This window comes from Lates calcarifer, linkage group LG3 (genome assembly GCF_001640805.2).
Source record: "Lates calcarifer isolate ASB-BC8 linkage group LG3, TLL_Latcal_v3, whole genome shotgun sequence".
Classification (NCBI taxonomy): Eukaryota; Metazoa; Chordata; class Actinopteri; family Centropomidae; genus Lates; species Lates calcarifer.
In genome coordinates this window covers 11,023,415-11,038,348 of record NC_066835.1, presented here as the reverse complement: position 1 = coordinate 11,038,348, position 14,934 = coordinate 11,023,415, and the positions used below count along the sequence as shown (strand labels likewise).

The 14,934-nt window shown below is 40.1% G+C and overlaps 1 protein-coding gene across 1 annotated transcript in view; it reads left to right on the top strand.

Moving 5' to 3' along the window:
* The window catches only part of runx1t1 (RUNX1 partner transcriptional co-repressor 1), a 58,721-nt gene extending 44,795 nt beyond the window's left edge, over positions 1-13,926 (top strand). Inside the window, 6 exon segments of the mRNA XM_018697648.2 lie at positions 2,744-3,006; positions 3,800-3,888; positions 4,632-4,827; positions 5,627-5,695; positions 8,335-8,525; positions 9,529-13,926. Of these exon segments, the coding sequence (XP_018553164.1) occupies positions 2,744-3,006; positions 3,800-3,888; positions 4,632-4,827; positions 5,627-5,695; positions 8,335-8,525; positions 9,529-9,849 (1,129 nt within the window). The 3' untranslated portion in view covers positions 9,850-13,926.
* The last annotated feature ends 1,008 nt before the right edge of the window (positions 13,927-14,934 follow it).

Below are 14,934 nucleotides of genomic sequence, written 5' to 3'. Positions count from 1 at the left end.
ATTAAGCATTTTTAACTTCTCAGAAATAAGTTTGTGAGCATTTTTGCGTTTGTGCTTTGTTGCGACTTTGTGCCCATACGATGCGCGCATGTTCTTTTGAAATAAAGAGTAATTCCCGGGGGTCGAAATTTTTTAATACAGGCAGGGGAGAATAAAATGTACTTTTTATATTTGCTGAGGGACGAAAATGCCGAACGCGATATTAATAATTCTCACTTCTCTTTTCCCCCAACAGTCGGATAGGCAGACTTTTTCTGTAATACCTGCATATTTGCGGGCCGTCTGGTGCATAGGGGAGTGAGCTTAGGGGAAAAGATGTGCGTGTAAATGTGTGTGAGAGAGAGAGAGGAAATATATGGAGAGTGAGTGAGAGAGAGAAAGTAAGTAGGCATCTGTATTCAGTGAGAAAATGTGGTCTGTTTGTGTGAATGTGTGTGTGCATGATTCTGTATCCTGTGTGAAAGTGTAAGGATGGTTCATGCATGTGCACCTCTGTACGTGTTTGGGTGTCTGTGTGTGCGTGTGTGCGCGCACGTGTGTGTGTGTGTGTACCTAGGGGAGATGGGCTGATAACACATACAGATGAGGCTCCAGCACCAATACGGCTGGCTAAGCACCTCTTCTTTCTGCTTACCTCTGCGCTGCATTCCCGCTTATTGGAGCCTTGTGTCGGAATATTGGAATTTGAATGGGAATCCTTAATTACAGACAACAATGCACTATCAATGCATCCTGATTAATACCTTGGTCTGCAGAAACCAGACCAGGAATATCGTAGTCTAATATGCATATGAGAATAAAAACATATTTATATATAATTTATTCTGTAAATTCACAGACAAAAGCCGATATTTAAATAGTAGCACAAAGTATAAAATGACTGATACATGTACTGTAATGTCTTGCAAGGTAAATTCAGCATAGTTCAGCACTTTTTCACTGCAGTAATTTCATCAGTGGCATACAATATTATCACACAATACTGCATTACTGTAAGACCCTTTTAGCAGGAATATTATTTCACTTACTAACTGATTCATTTGGAGCCGTTTCACTTGACTGAAGACTGAAGTTTGTGTGTTAATGTATGTTAATGTATGTCAACAAGTACTGCAGATGTTTCACAATAAAAGTCTTCCAGACAAGAGCAGGACTCATGAACCCTGAAAAACTGAAAACTTTTATTGTGAAATAGGGAGTGTGTGACAGCAGAGAGGAGCAGATCAAAACATAGAGAGGCATCTTACTAAAATATGATAAAATCTACTCATTAAACAAAGGGAGTTTAGAAATAAAAGCTGTGTCTCTCTTAACAACAAACCACAAAATAAAATGCTCCTTCTTCACCATTTGAGAATTTCCAGTATTTGTATATGAATGTTTCATTGTGAGACACTGTTTAGTCACATTACCATGGAGACAATGTGAATCCAATTTCTGAAGTCCTGATGCATGTGTGTGTGTGTGTATGTGTGTGTGTGTGTGTGTGTTAGTCATGATAGAACAGGGGTCCAGACTGAAGTTTGTATGTTTCATAAATAAATAACAGTATTAAAATGTCAGGTATATCAGCGTGTGCATGTATTTATCTACAGTAGCTAAATTATGTGTGCACACATGACTGCACTGCATAGGTGACTGTGAACGTATGTGCATATGTGTACTCTTGTGCCTGTAGATATAAACATTGTTGCAGCAGGAAGGCTGGGGAGATAAGAGTGTGGTTGGTGGGGGGAGAAGAATGGATGGATGAGTCAAGGGAGGCAGGGAGAGACGGACGGATGGAGGAAAAGAGCATATGGAGAGCTGTGGATGAGCATTAGGAGCCCATAAAAACAGCTCATTAAGAAGTTCAATCTGTTCATCGGAGAGAGAGATGGGGAGGAAGAGAAGAGAGAGACAGACAGAGAGAGAGAGAGAGAGGAAACTGGAGGATTGCAGATAGTCGGGGGAGGTTGGCAAGATTTAACTGTGAACTGACAAAGCTAAGAACACACACACACACACACACACACTCTCACAGACACACATGTGCAAGCATGCACACACACACACACAAACACACCTGGCCACATTAATCTTCGGAACCAGGCTGACAAAAATCCACCTGATCCCCTGGAAGCTACTTGTGTGAGTCCGTATGTATGTGTGTACCTGTAATTTGTGTGAGCACACACGTTCACGCTCTGGTTGTGTATGTGTGTGTATGTATGAATGGACATGTTTTCAATGAAAGAATTTCTGGATGATTTTTATGGATGTTCCTTTGTCTGGTAAGAGGTTGAATCCAAATTTACTTTACTGCAGCGTGAAGGGCCAGAACAGTTGTTGTGATGATAGGTTTCAAGTTTGGCTCTTGTATGTAATAACTAACAACAAATTTTGAATCAGTCATTTTTACAAAATAGGTGATATAAACATCACTGTGCCTGTGTCCTCTCCGCTCCCCTCCTGTTATTTCCTTTGTCTTTTCTCCTGATCCATAGCACCACAAGAGGTCTTTTGTTATTTGCCAGGCTGTCACTAGCAGAAATGTGTTCAAATCTGGTATCAACAGCAAAAACCCAGTCATATTTGGTCTCATATTCAAATCTTGTTTTACTTTGAACGAGTGACACCTAATACAGTGTCATTGTGTTAATCATCGCATCTCACTGGGATTAAAAGCCCATCAACATTCAGTGCTAGACACAGTGACAATGAAATACAAACTCAAAACTCATCTTTCTCTGTCTACACCCAGAACCAAAGAGAATGGCTTCGAGCGAGATGGTGCCCTGCACCCAGATGTTCACCCCAGCAAACGGCCCTGCACCATAAGCCCCGCTCAGCGCTTCAGCCCGTCCAACGGGCTCTCCTACCAACCCAATGGCCTGCCCCACCCAGGCCCACTCCCTCCGCAGCACTACAGACTGGATGACATGGCTATCGCCCATCACTACCGAGACACCTACAGACACCCTGCCTCCAATCATCGGGAGATCCGGGAGAGAGCCAGGTCCATCGGTGAGAACATGGGGGAGAGGAGGGTATATAAGTGCGTGTGTGTGTGTGTGTTGAAGTACATTTGAATTCTGACACAAACGCTAATCCCACTACATGGACTAGTGTCAAAGCTTTTACTCAGTAATAGTACCAAGAAAAAACATAAAGAGGATTTCTTATACAAAAGTAAACAGTTACAACAGTTACATCATTTTTACATCATTTCTCAGCCTTCTCACTTCTTATATACAGAGATCAGTAACTTTAATAATAATGATAATCAGTCAGTGTTCACTTCAGCCCGGATTCTTGTGGGTACGGCATGTGGACCGACATGGCTGACTGAAGTAACGCACCACAAGATGTATGAGCGCACACAACAGAAGCACATTTAGGCTCAGTGTCGTTGTATTGGAGACATTTTTTCTGTGCAGACCGAGCCTTGATGAAGCTATAATGACGACTTTGGCTCTGTTCTAAAAATAGGAGACATTTACCATGTCTCGCCTTGTGATGGATGTTTATTGGACTAGAAGCTCAGTCATTTGAGTCCCGCCCTCAGGGTGGGAGAGAGATATGTAGACAGCAAAAAAAAAAAAAAAAAAAAAAAAAAAAAGGGGGGGGGGGATAAATGGGAAGAGAAAGAAATGGATGGAGAGAGAGAGTACCAACGAGACACCAAATGAAGGATAGATGAAAGGGAGTGCAAGCAAGCGGTGGAGTAATGTTAGATTGATCCTGTGTGTCATACTGACTTGCCCTTTGTTTATCTTTCTATCTCTCTGTCTGTCTATCTTTTTATTCTTTCTTACAGGTATGCATGCAGGGACCAGGCAGGAGGAAGTGATTGACCACAGGCTGACAGACAGAGAGTGGGCAGAGGAGTGGAAGCACCTTGACCATGTAAGAAAAGTAATAACATTTTTTATTACTATACCCTACAATTCTGTCTCTGTAAGTAAGATTATTTAAGTCCCCATTTCAGTTATTTAAAAATTATTAAACTGTAATACACTGTATGACATGTACTATAAATCTCTGTTGCTCTATGTCTGTTATTTACTGTGAGGAGAAATTTTGTGTTGTATGTGAAAATGTGTGTCTACTGCTGTATACTAAATAAAAAAGGCCTTTACATGTTTTGTGGACTGTTTAAAAAAAAAAAAATAGTCATGATTTTTTTCATACAAAGTGTCATCATATATATGCATGCTTGCATGTTAATTTAGTCCCTTTAAAAGATGCAACCTGTAATTTTCTGCATGTTTAAACTACCTGATATGATATGATAGAACATGTAGTGTCACATTTGTGATGATATTTCACCTCACTGTTGTTGGTATGCAGTGAAAATTTACCCAGCCAATCACATGATATGAACATGAATATATTTCATGAGAATAAGACTGAAGTGATGAAGTAAGAGTGAGGTGTGATCTGACAACCCTGATCAGCATTTTAAGAGTGAGAGTGTCTCCAAAATATTCACCTATTGTTTCATGACCACAGATGGATAGAATAATGATACACTAAAAATAACATGACTTTAATTTAGAACCTCACCTCATCCTTACTGAGTTTCAATCAATCCATCCACATCAACGTGTAAACTCAGCGTTGTGTCTTCTTCCTGTCACCTCCCTCAGCTGCTGAATTGTATCATGGACATGGTGGAGAAAACAAGGCGCTCGCTAACAGTACTGCGGCGGTGCCAGGAGGCCGACCGTGAGGAGCTCAACTACTGGATCCGACGATACAGCGATGCCGAAGAGCTGAAAAAGGGTGCCGCTAGCGGGCAGTCAAGGCAGCAGAGCCCTGCAGCCCAGGAAAATACAACATCAGGTAGGGGATCACACATATATGTATTAGAGCTATTAAAGAACAGAATGGTAAAAAAAGTATCCGCATGTTTACAAGGCTGTTCCTCCAGAAGACTTATGGTCATCCCAACAAATACCAGTTCAATAAATTCAGTGAATTATTATATATAAAGGACTTTTAAAATGTTTTTAAGACAATTCAACATCAGCTCTCCACTTGTAACTTCACTAACCTTAGTATTTCTGTATGACTTTATATATTAAATAAAACATCAGCACTATTTAATTGTTTGAAATATTCATTCCATCTGCCCCCTCGATCCACTTCCCTCTACACTCTTACATGTATAAATACCATAAACACGTCCTTGCAATCTGTCAATTTCCCTAGTTTTTTAAATATGCAGTTGTCAGACCACAAACCTGACAGCCCTGTAATTATTTATTATAACCTGATCTAAAATATTCCATTCTCACTCAGCTGGCTTCAGTCTACCTGAAAATGATGGTAATTCTCAATATTCTCCAGCAATTTTATGTCTAGAGAGGCTGATACTGAATGTGGCGTCCCCCAGGGTTCAATTCTAGGTCCTCTACTGTTATTTTTGACTATACTGATGACAGTTAGTTTTTAAAAGCTGAGCTGACTAGTTATTGCATGAGTCACAAAAATTGGACATTTAACTTTATTCCTTAAACCTTTTGGAATAAATATCACAGTAACCAAAAGATTTATGCAACATGCTGATTTGTTCTTTTGCATCATGTCATACAATCTGATACATCTGATCACCATGAATGTGTGTTTTGTGTCTCCCCAGAAATTCACAGGGAGCTGCTGCATCGGCCTGTGTCTGGCTACGTCCCTGAAGAGATCTGGAAGAAAGCTGGTGAGCTGCTCTTTTATGCCAGCCATCATCATCATCTCTCACACACATCCTTTCTCTCTCTTTCTCTTTATCTCTCTGCAGTTTTTAAGACATTTTGCTTTGTAGAAATCAAGACCATCTTTTCTCATCCAGATGACTGAGGTTCTGGAAGTGGTTGAGAGGCGCTCCCTTTAAACCCCCCACCCCCCCCCCCCATCTCATCACAGTATAGTCTGCTGTCTGCAACCTCTTCCCCTTGTAGAACTGAATGAATGTGTCAGGCTGCTCATAGAAAATCATTTTTATTTGATACAGTAGGACGTTAAAAAAAATAAGAGTTTCACCACCACTTTCTGCGCACTCCAAATATGATGTCAGGTCATAAAATTATTTTATTGCACCAGTCAAATAAGGGACATAAGTAGCTATTACAGCTGGCCCAGTGGTTCTGCTGTTAAAAGTACAGTAGCAAGATTTGATATCTTTTTGCTTCTGGCTTTTTTGTTATCCCCTTAGCAGTAGACATTGCAGCCATTCTATTTAAGAAGGTGATGTAAAAATGCAGAGGCAAATCTGTTAAGCAGTTAAGATCAAGTGTTGAAACTAATTCATTGCTTTAACAGCTTTCATTAGTTGCTGTTAAATTGTTAGTGTACACAAACAGCATTTTTTAAAGTCATGAGTGCAGCTGCAGTTACCATTATCGCTGTCCTGAAAAACGAAGAGAATTTTCCACTGAAGGTTCAATGCTTGAGGAATCCACTTTGTATTCACCGTCAGTGATACAGTATATCTGCTTTTTAAACCCCTTGGAGAAAAGAAATTGTCCCCTTGCTTGACCAAGCATGATGTGTGAGATACTCAGAACAAGTAATATGCATTTAAATTGAATTGAGTATCACCATCGGGACTCTGTCTGCTCTCCAGTACTCTCCTCCCCTCACCAGCTTTGATCGATCTTCCATCTAAGGCATTTGGTGTGTAATCACAATTCCATGCACAAGGCATATATCACACGGCACCAGGGCAATTTCCATGACTTCAGGCAGCACAGTAGGTTAAAGACAAAACCACCCTGGATTAAAAATTTAGCTCAGTCACGATGAAGAGAAAATATCTCTGTCTTTAGAAAAGCACACACTCTGTCTGCTATTGAAACAGATTTTACATTTGTAATACAAGTGTAATTTGTACAAAGGGAATGAAGTAAAGTGATGCATATTTGTCAGACATAAAAGCTGTATTTATCTTTTGTCTGTAGGATAAATGGTGACCGCTATTTCTCATTCTCTCTGCATTCTTCTTAGTATTTCTGCCATCCTTTTCACTCCAATCTCAACTATTCTGGCTGAGGAGAGACTGATTTAAATGTGACCCGGGGAGGATTGCAAAATAGGATTTTTAACACAATGGAGTGCGGCTGTGAATACATCTGTTTGAAATGGGCAAAATGTTTACAGTTGGTGATAAATATTCAAGCACCTTGCACGGTGTCCTACCGGTTTCCCACTTCCCCTCGCCGCATGGGCCTCTGGGATCACAATGGAAATGCATAATTTAAATATAAATTGCCTGATTTGCATACACAATTAGTCAAGTTACAGGCTTGATGGGAGCAAACAAAAAGCCCTCCTTTTGCTTTGACGTTCGGTTAGAATTCCACCGCTTAACACCCGCACGGGAAGGTTATTCATTCCACAAAACAAGTATAAAATAACACATTGCTCCAGCTCCGAAAGCACATTTGAGTGATTACCTGAGATTAATTGGCTTGTGCTGTTGTCTTGAGGATATTTTTCAAATTCAAAGAAAAAATTATACATTTTGCTCACTTATCTTCAAATGAGATCATTTCAACTTTTTTTTCAATTATAACATCACACATTGACCCATTAGAGGATCTGACTGATTAAACACACCACAGTCACTGTCATAAGAATGAACTAATTAGATGCGGGTGTGCAAAAGTGATGGTGGTTGACAAATAGGAATCCCCAAACACCTGAATAATTTAATGAAAGCATCTCATATTTATAACATTTAGATATGATGTTTGGTTAGATTCTGTGTATTCTAGTCAGAAACTGAAAGCTGATCTTTTATAAGGTACAATCTGATGATAAAGTAGTTAACTTTTCTATGTGAAATAATTCTCATCATCTCCAGAACTACAAAGTATGTCTCTCTCAGATTTTGTCCTCACATAAATATGATTGAATACATCGGTTTTATAGTTCCGGTTTCTGTCTTCCAGATGTGTTACAGATTTAGCAGATGAAACAGATTTTATTATTAATCTTTTGGAAGGCACAATCTTAAATATCACTGTTGTGGAATGAAACTCTCAGTGTTTACAATGGCAGTTTTGAACAGGTTTCATAAAATTTGACTTTATCTAACATTCTTATTCCCGTGTAAATATTCAAGAGAACATAAAAGATGATCAAATCATAATGGAATAAATTTTTCATGCTAATTTCCCTTTCTTTGTGTGATAAATGTTTATATCCAGAAATAGTAACTGTGGTGTCCTGGACAAAAATCTACTAATTTGCAGTCTGCTAATTGAAAACTTTAGTCCCAACGACCAAGATGATATAATGCGAACTACATTGCAGGTACGGGAGGCTTGACTTCCTCTGTGTCCACACTCTTTCCAGAAGAGGCAGTGAATGAGGTAAAGCGGCAGGCCATGTCGGAGCTGCAGAAGGCCGTGTCGGAGGCTGAGCGCAAGGCACATGAGATGATTAGCAGCGAGCGGGCCAAGATGGAGCGCACGGTGGCCGAGGCCAAGCGGCAGGCGGCCGAGGACGCGCTCTCCATAATCAACCAGCAGGAGGACTCCAGCGAGGTAGGAGCATACGCATACACACATAGACCCCTCAAAACATCTAAAGCTGTACCCTCAGTCTCTCAGGCGCATCACAACAACTGTCATTGTCATCCTCTTGTTTGGCAGTTATGGTATTGCATCTTTCTTTGTTGTCACTTTGAATTAACTTTTGTTGCCAGCTGTTCTAGTGTCTCCCAAATGACACAGATGATAGCATCCTCTCATACAAAGACGGTTCTGTTTATGTTATCATTATATTAGTAAAAGCAAATCATTGTACAATATTAAAGAGGTTGCTGGTTAGTCGCAAAAAGTGTTCCTGCAAAAAGAGGTTATTTTATAGTCAGGAGACCGAGCAGAATGAAGCAAAACAAGGTCAATCAAGCATCAATTACCCTCGCTTTCCTCCTTTTTTCCAACAGAGTAGCAAGCATGTTTAGAAAGGTGTTACCAATTCAGCTGAGAGGAAAGATGGGAAGGAGCTTTCATTTGCTAATCACCATTGGAGACCTTGACGTTTAATCAGTTAAGTGAGAGGGAAATATGGCTCACATCTGACATTAATTGCAGGAGTGATGTTTACGAGAGAGAAGCACCCCAGAGGGGAACTTTCAGAAGCTGTTTGTAACCTTGTCCTCCTGTTTCCTGTGGATACACAGCCACCCTGACATGCTCTCTCTGCGGTTTCTAAGATATATAAGAGGCCCTAAGTGTAGGAAGAGATGGGTTTTGATCTGTCTGTGGTTTGTTTTTAGCTTAAGTGTTGTAAAAGCAGAGGCTTGTTCTGTTAATGTGCAGACTGTTGCCAATCTTGTGAGTCGTGTTTGCTATGTCTGTTTGATGTGCCTGTCTGTTGTCATTCGTCAAACATATGATTATCTTTCTGTGTGAATAGAGGCATAAAATAAAACAAACAAGGGGTCCCTAATTACGCTGTTATTATTGTCTGGCTGATTGTGAATCCTGCTGCTGAATTATTTTTTTTTTGTGTTAGTTAACTTTGTCTCTATCTGTTTGTCAGAGCTGCTGGAACTGTGGCCGCAAGGCCAGTGAGACGTGCAGTGGCTGCAACACAGCGCGCTACTGTGGCTCATTCTGCCAGCACAAGGACTGGGAGAAGCACCACCACGTCTGTGGTCAGACCCTCCAGGCCCAGCAGCAGCAGGCCACCCAGCAGCAGGGAGGCGTCCCTGGGTCAGAGACCCCGGCTCCCATCAGCTCATCAGCCTGCACCCCAAGCAGTGGGACTGGGAGTCCGGCTGCTACCCCGCCTGCTGCTACCCCTCGCTCCTCCACCCCCAGCACCCCGTCCTCCTCTGTCCTGGATGGCACACCACGCTAAGAGACTCACACAGAGGATGGAGGCAAAGGCCTCCAGGGCCAACCCTCAACCCCCACAAACAGCATGACTGTCTACATTGCCTTGCGAAGATGCTAAGCTAACATGGATAACAGAGAGAGATGGCAATGCTTCTGTCTATCTTGCAGCGTAGTCATAGAAGGAGGAGGAGATCCATAATCAGGTCATATTGACTTGCCATGACTTTAAAGAAACACAAAGATATTCTTTGTTTTGAATGAATGACTTTAAATATTGACATCCTTTTATCGTTACACTTGCTATTCTTGTTGTCTGTTTGTCGTTGTGCCTGTTGTTGTTAATGTTGCTGTCATTGTAGCTTATCTTGTTTTCTCCTGTAAATATGAGACTCAGACTGAGCAGAGATAGCAGTGAACTCAAGACAAGTATATCTGACCTCCCCCTTTTTTTTAATGTTTTTATTTTCCATCCTTGAATTAACACTTATTTCCTTCCTGTACCTGGGACATGAGACTAGTCAACCTCAAGAAGACATTTTACCAAACAGCATACCAAGGGAACATACCTGGCTAGGAGAATGTCATCAACGTTCTTTGTGAGGAAAGAAATTAAGACTTAAATACTCTGAGAGACACACTGGCGGATACATAAACAAGTTTGCTGCCTGGAGAGGGGAGAGGGATGGACTGAATCTCTGGTCCACAGACTGCCATGAAATGGGCAGATGTGCAGCAGATTGCAAGCAGAGCCAGCTGTTCAACCAATGTTATTTCCCTCTCACTTGTAATAATATCCAGGTCAGTGGGCTGGGAAATACAAATCCATCTCCCCGAAGGATGTAAAAGGAAGAATTCTTGGACAAGATACAAAACTTTGCCCACCGCACATGTGGAGGATGTACTCACTGCAATTCGCACGTGCATGCTCGGTGGGTCGCGGAAGCTCTCAAAACAGGAAGTGAAGTCATCATCCCCACCAGTGAGACTGTCAAATCAGCTCGACAGCAGTTGCTGAGGCACGCAGAGCTGAAACCTACAGTGTGAAGACTCACCCCCAGACACTCCTCTCCCGTCTCAACTCTGAAAAACATTTTCATCTTTCTTCATGTTCTTTTTCTATAGATGTCATGGTGTTTAAGACTTCTGTCCTGTGGTGTCATCAATGGTTATTTATTGTATATGTGTTGGACAATTGTGACAATGCATAGTACTTCAACCAGTCACAACTCTTAAGTCCTTCATAACTCTCTCTCTCTCTAGCTCGTGCAAAAAGAGATAAAAAAAAGAAGTGTTATCTTTTTTCCAAGCTGCTTTTCTATTCTGTGTGTAAGTGGTAGATCCCTCGTAGTTCTATAAGTTTTACTTCCCTTTGTCCTCAAGAAAAGACACAAGCTATATCTCAGAGCTGCTACTTGAGTCCGACCCAGATCTTTTCTGAGAACTAGCATGTTGCGCGGAATGCTAACCTAAATGTTTTGTACAAGGGACATACATAAATGTATTTGCACTGTCACAGAGGTTATTTCGGCATGCTTCTTTTCAGCATACTTGTGTTGTCGGTATAGAGCCATAATTCATCAACCATTTTGTATGTAGTGATAGCATAATCTGTTTTTACATTTTTTTGGGGCGATGGGGGTAGGGGTGGGGGAGTTGAAAAAATGTAAAATCACCAAACCCACATTTTTTTCTTCTTAACATGCTAACAAAAGCAGCCATACAGTTTTTTTTTTCTTTTGAATAGTTACAGACAGTGCATGCACATTACTGAACGTTTGTTAAATATTTGTTATTTTTTAGAAAAACTGAAAAACAACCAAAAAAAGTATAAAAAATACAAAAAATATTCTAACAAACTAACTTTCCAAATGCAGAGGTGTAGACTCCGATTGACAGCTTTAACACTGCAAAGCACCAGGTAACACACAGTATTAACACAAGAGATAAACAAAAAAACAAAAAAAAAAAAAAACAACACCAAAAACAGCCAAAGACTGACACCAAGGACCAAAATCCTGATTTAAACAATTTTCAAAAGAGGTTTGTTCACATAAACATTTGGTTATTTATTTTTATGCAGGTTTTGTTCACACAGAACAAAAACCAACTTCAGTGTCATGAAGTCATTTATTTTAATCTCCCTATGGAAACTGATAGCACTCATCTTGCATTGTGGAATGAGAAGGTGTGAATTAAACATAATGAACATTTCACAGCAGCGTTACATTTTAACTGGAGCAATAATAACTAATGTGACATGAACACTAATAACTTATGTGATCATTTTGTTGGAGAAATTCTTGGGATATTTTTCGATCTTGCTTGTGCATTTTCTCATTACACAAATGTCAGATTAAGTGCCCATTTCAGCTTTAAGTTCTTTATTCTTAAAGAGGTGAATGTGAGACTGGGCTTTCACACCAATGTCATTTACAGCTGTTTTATATTTATTTATATCAGAGTATGTCATTATTTTCCTTTGGGATAGATAATCAGTCGCAGCTTTGTTGTAAACCTTCAATGTAAATCAAACAAACCTCTCATTCGCAGTAAGAGAGCACTTACCCTGACGCACACAAAGGCTCTTCACCCCAAACACCTTGGTGCTACACAGAAGCGCGTTACAAATTCTGACCTCAAGGAACAAGTGGAGGCCCACAAAGGTTCTGGGCAGTTTTCTCCCTCTGTACTTCCTCATCTCTCCCTTCTTGTCTAAATATAAAATACACACCTGCATCCTTGACTCTAAAGGGTTAAACAATCCAAAAAGGTGTATAACACCCTACTTGCGACTCCTCAGATGCTGTGAAGAAACAGCCAAGCTGTTTTAACACTAGTGTATTTGAAAGTATACAACAAATAACGTGTGTGTTCATCATTATCAGGGCGAACCTGGGTTTAAAAAAAAAAGAAGAAAAAAGTAAGACAAACATTATTGCTCAATGATTCTTTGAGAAGCTCTATTTTTTTCTTTCTTCCCTCCTCTATGTGTGTTTTGCTACAAATTCCTCGGTGGCAAACAAGTCTCACTCTACCTCTTACAGCACGATAAGAGCATCAGTCGCGGCGCTGATACTGGTCTAGTCGAAACCAAATGGGCACAAGAGAACAGGAAAATAAAAAAACCCAAAGTCAAAGCTCATACAGCTGCAAAACCATATCACTACTTGGTAACAATGCAGACCTCATAAATAAATGAAACATAAATGAAAAGAAATGAGAAAAAAAAAGTGAAAAAAAAAACTTTTGTTATGTTCCTTTATGCCTGTGGCGTTTCTAGAGTACATCAAGAGTTTGAATTGTTTGAACAGATTTAAAAAAAGAAATTGTGCTAATTTTAAAGAAAAGTGTCATTGATTCCTATTTCAATGACACAAGCTAAGGTCACAGTTAAGAAATGTTGTTTCTCTCTCACTCTTTTTTCTCCCCCGTTTCCCTTCCACCTTTTTCTCCTTTTCTCTTCTCTGTTGTGAAGACATGCTAAAGTGCTTGTCGACTTGTCAGCTGGGGTAAATGCAAAAAGGGCGGGATACACAAAAGGAAAAAGCTTGTAAAAAATAAAAACAAAACTTAAAAAAATACTAAGGCTATGAATTTAGGCATGCCTGTTTTTCACAATAGCAGGAAATGTTATTTAAATTTCCTACTTTAACCAGAAACATCGGGAAAATGTGCAGGGCCAACGGTGAACAGCGAACGCCGTAGCATTAATCTGGGGGGGAGTGAGTTGAACTTCAGGGGTGGGAGGTTTTTTTTTTCTTCTTCTTTTTTTTGCGTTCTCTTGAGAAAATTTATTGTGAAAAAAAGAGCTCAAATGATTTGAAGTTGTTGTGCAATACTTAATTGAGACAAGAAAACCACAGGTTAGTGGTAGGCTGACACTGAGCGGTCTTTCCATCGCTTAGGGTCAGTGTCCTCTAGAGAGCTTTCCAGTCTACTATGTCAGAACTGTGGTTTCTTGTTGATTTTATTTCTTTTAGTTTCTTTTTTAAAATTCTTTTTTGGGCTGTAAACTATGGTCTGTCAGTCTGTGAAACTTTGCAGTATAATTCTGGTATTGTTGTTCTCTTTACGGTGTAATAAATATGTTAATACCTGCCGCGGAGACTTTAGACTTGTGTTCTTTCATTACAGCAGCAGTATCCACAATTAGCAACATTACCCATATTAACAGCAGAGTATCCAAAATTAAAGGGACACTCCATTTACTGCTGTAACTCAGTTTACATGTCACAAGGGCTGCTGCTCACCCTGATGATGTCATCCAGGTTATCTCAGCTTGGATTTAAGACTTTTTAACAGAAATCCTACATTACAAACTGGAGATGTAGGGTTTAAAAGAAGTAGACATTCAGGTGGGCAGGGGGATGCTACTGAGTTGTATTGAGGGAAATATAAGGTCCCCTGCTGGAAATTAAAGTCAGGATATCTTGGTCTCTGCTGCTTTGATTTTGACCACTTTTTGTCCCTCATGAGTCTCCCATCTTTATGGAAGTGCAGCACTAAATCCCTAGAGTACCTCTTGATTATCCCGAATGTCATTATGGTTAGATATATACTCAGAAAGTACAAGGTCAGATTAGGCACTATCCACCATGTTGAAAATGCCTGTGTTGTCAAAGATGGGGCAAAAAGCTAGATAGGTGAAGTGCAGGATTATAAAGGAGAGGAAGTTGTTTCCCCAGAGAGAGAAAGACTTGCAAATCATCACACACAGATAGCTACATTTTCTGATGTCTGTTGAATATCAGCTGTGTGGTGCGTCTCGAGATAACTTCTGTTGTGAACTGGCGCTATATAAATAAAATTTGACTTGACTTGACTTGGTGGAGGAAGAATACATCTGCCAATGCATATCTGCCTGTCGTTCAGAACTTCCAAATGTCAGCCCAGCCCATAGTAAACACATCATACAATCACTGGACACTCAGACATTCCAGATGTCTTGCTTCTGATTTATTTTATTGGTATAAAAAGGAACTGAACAGATCCAAAAGTGTGACATTACAGTTAACAGTCCTGTATTAAACTCATGCCAACTCTCAGTTTCATGAGAATAAGTGATCCATTTTAAATTAAAATCTTGTTCTAGTATGAATTTATTCAG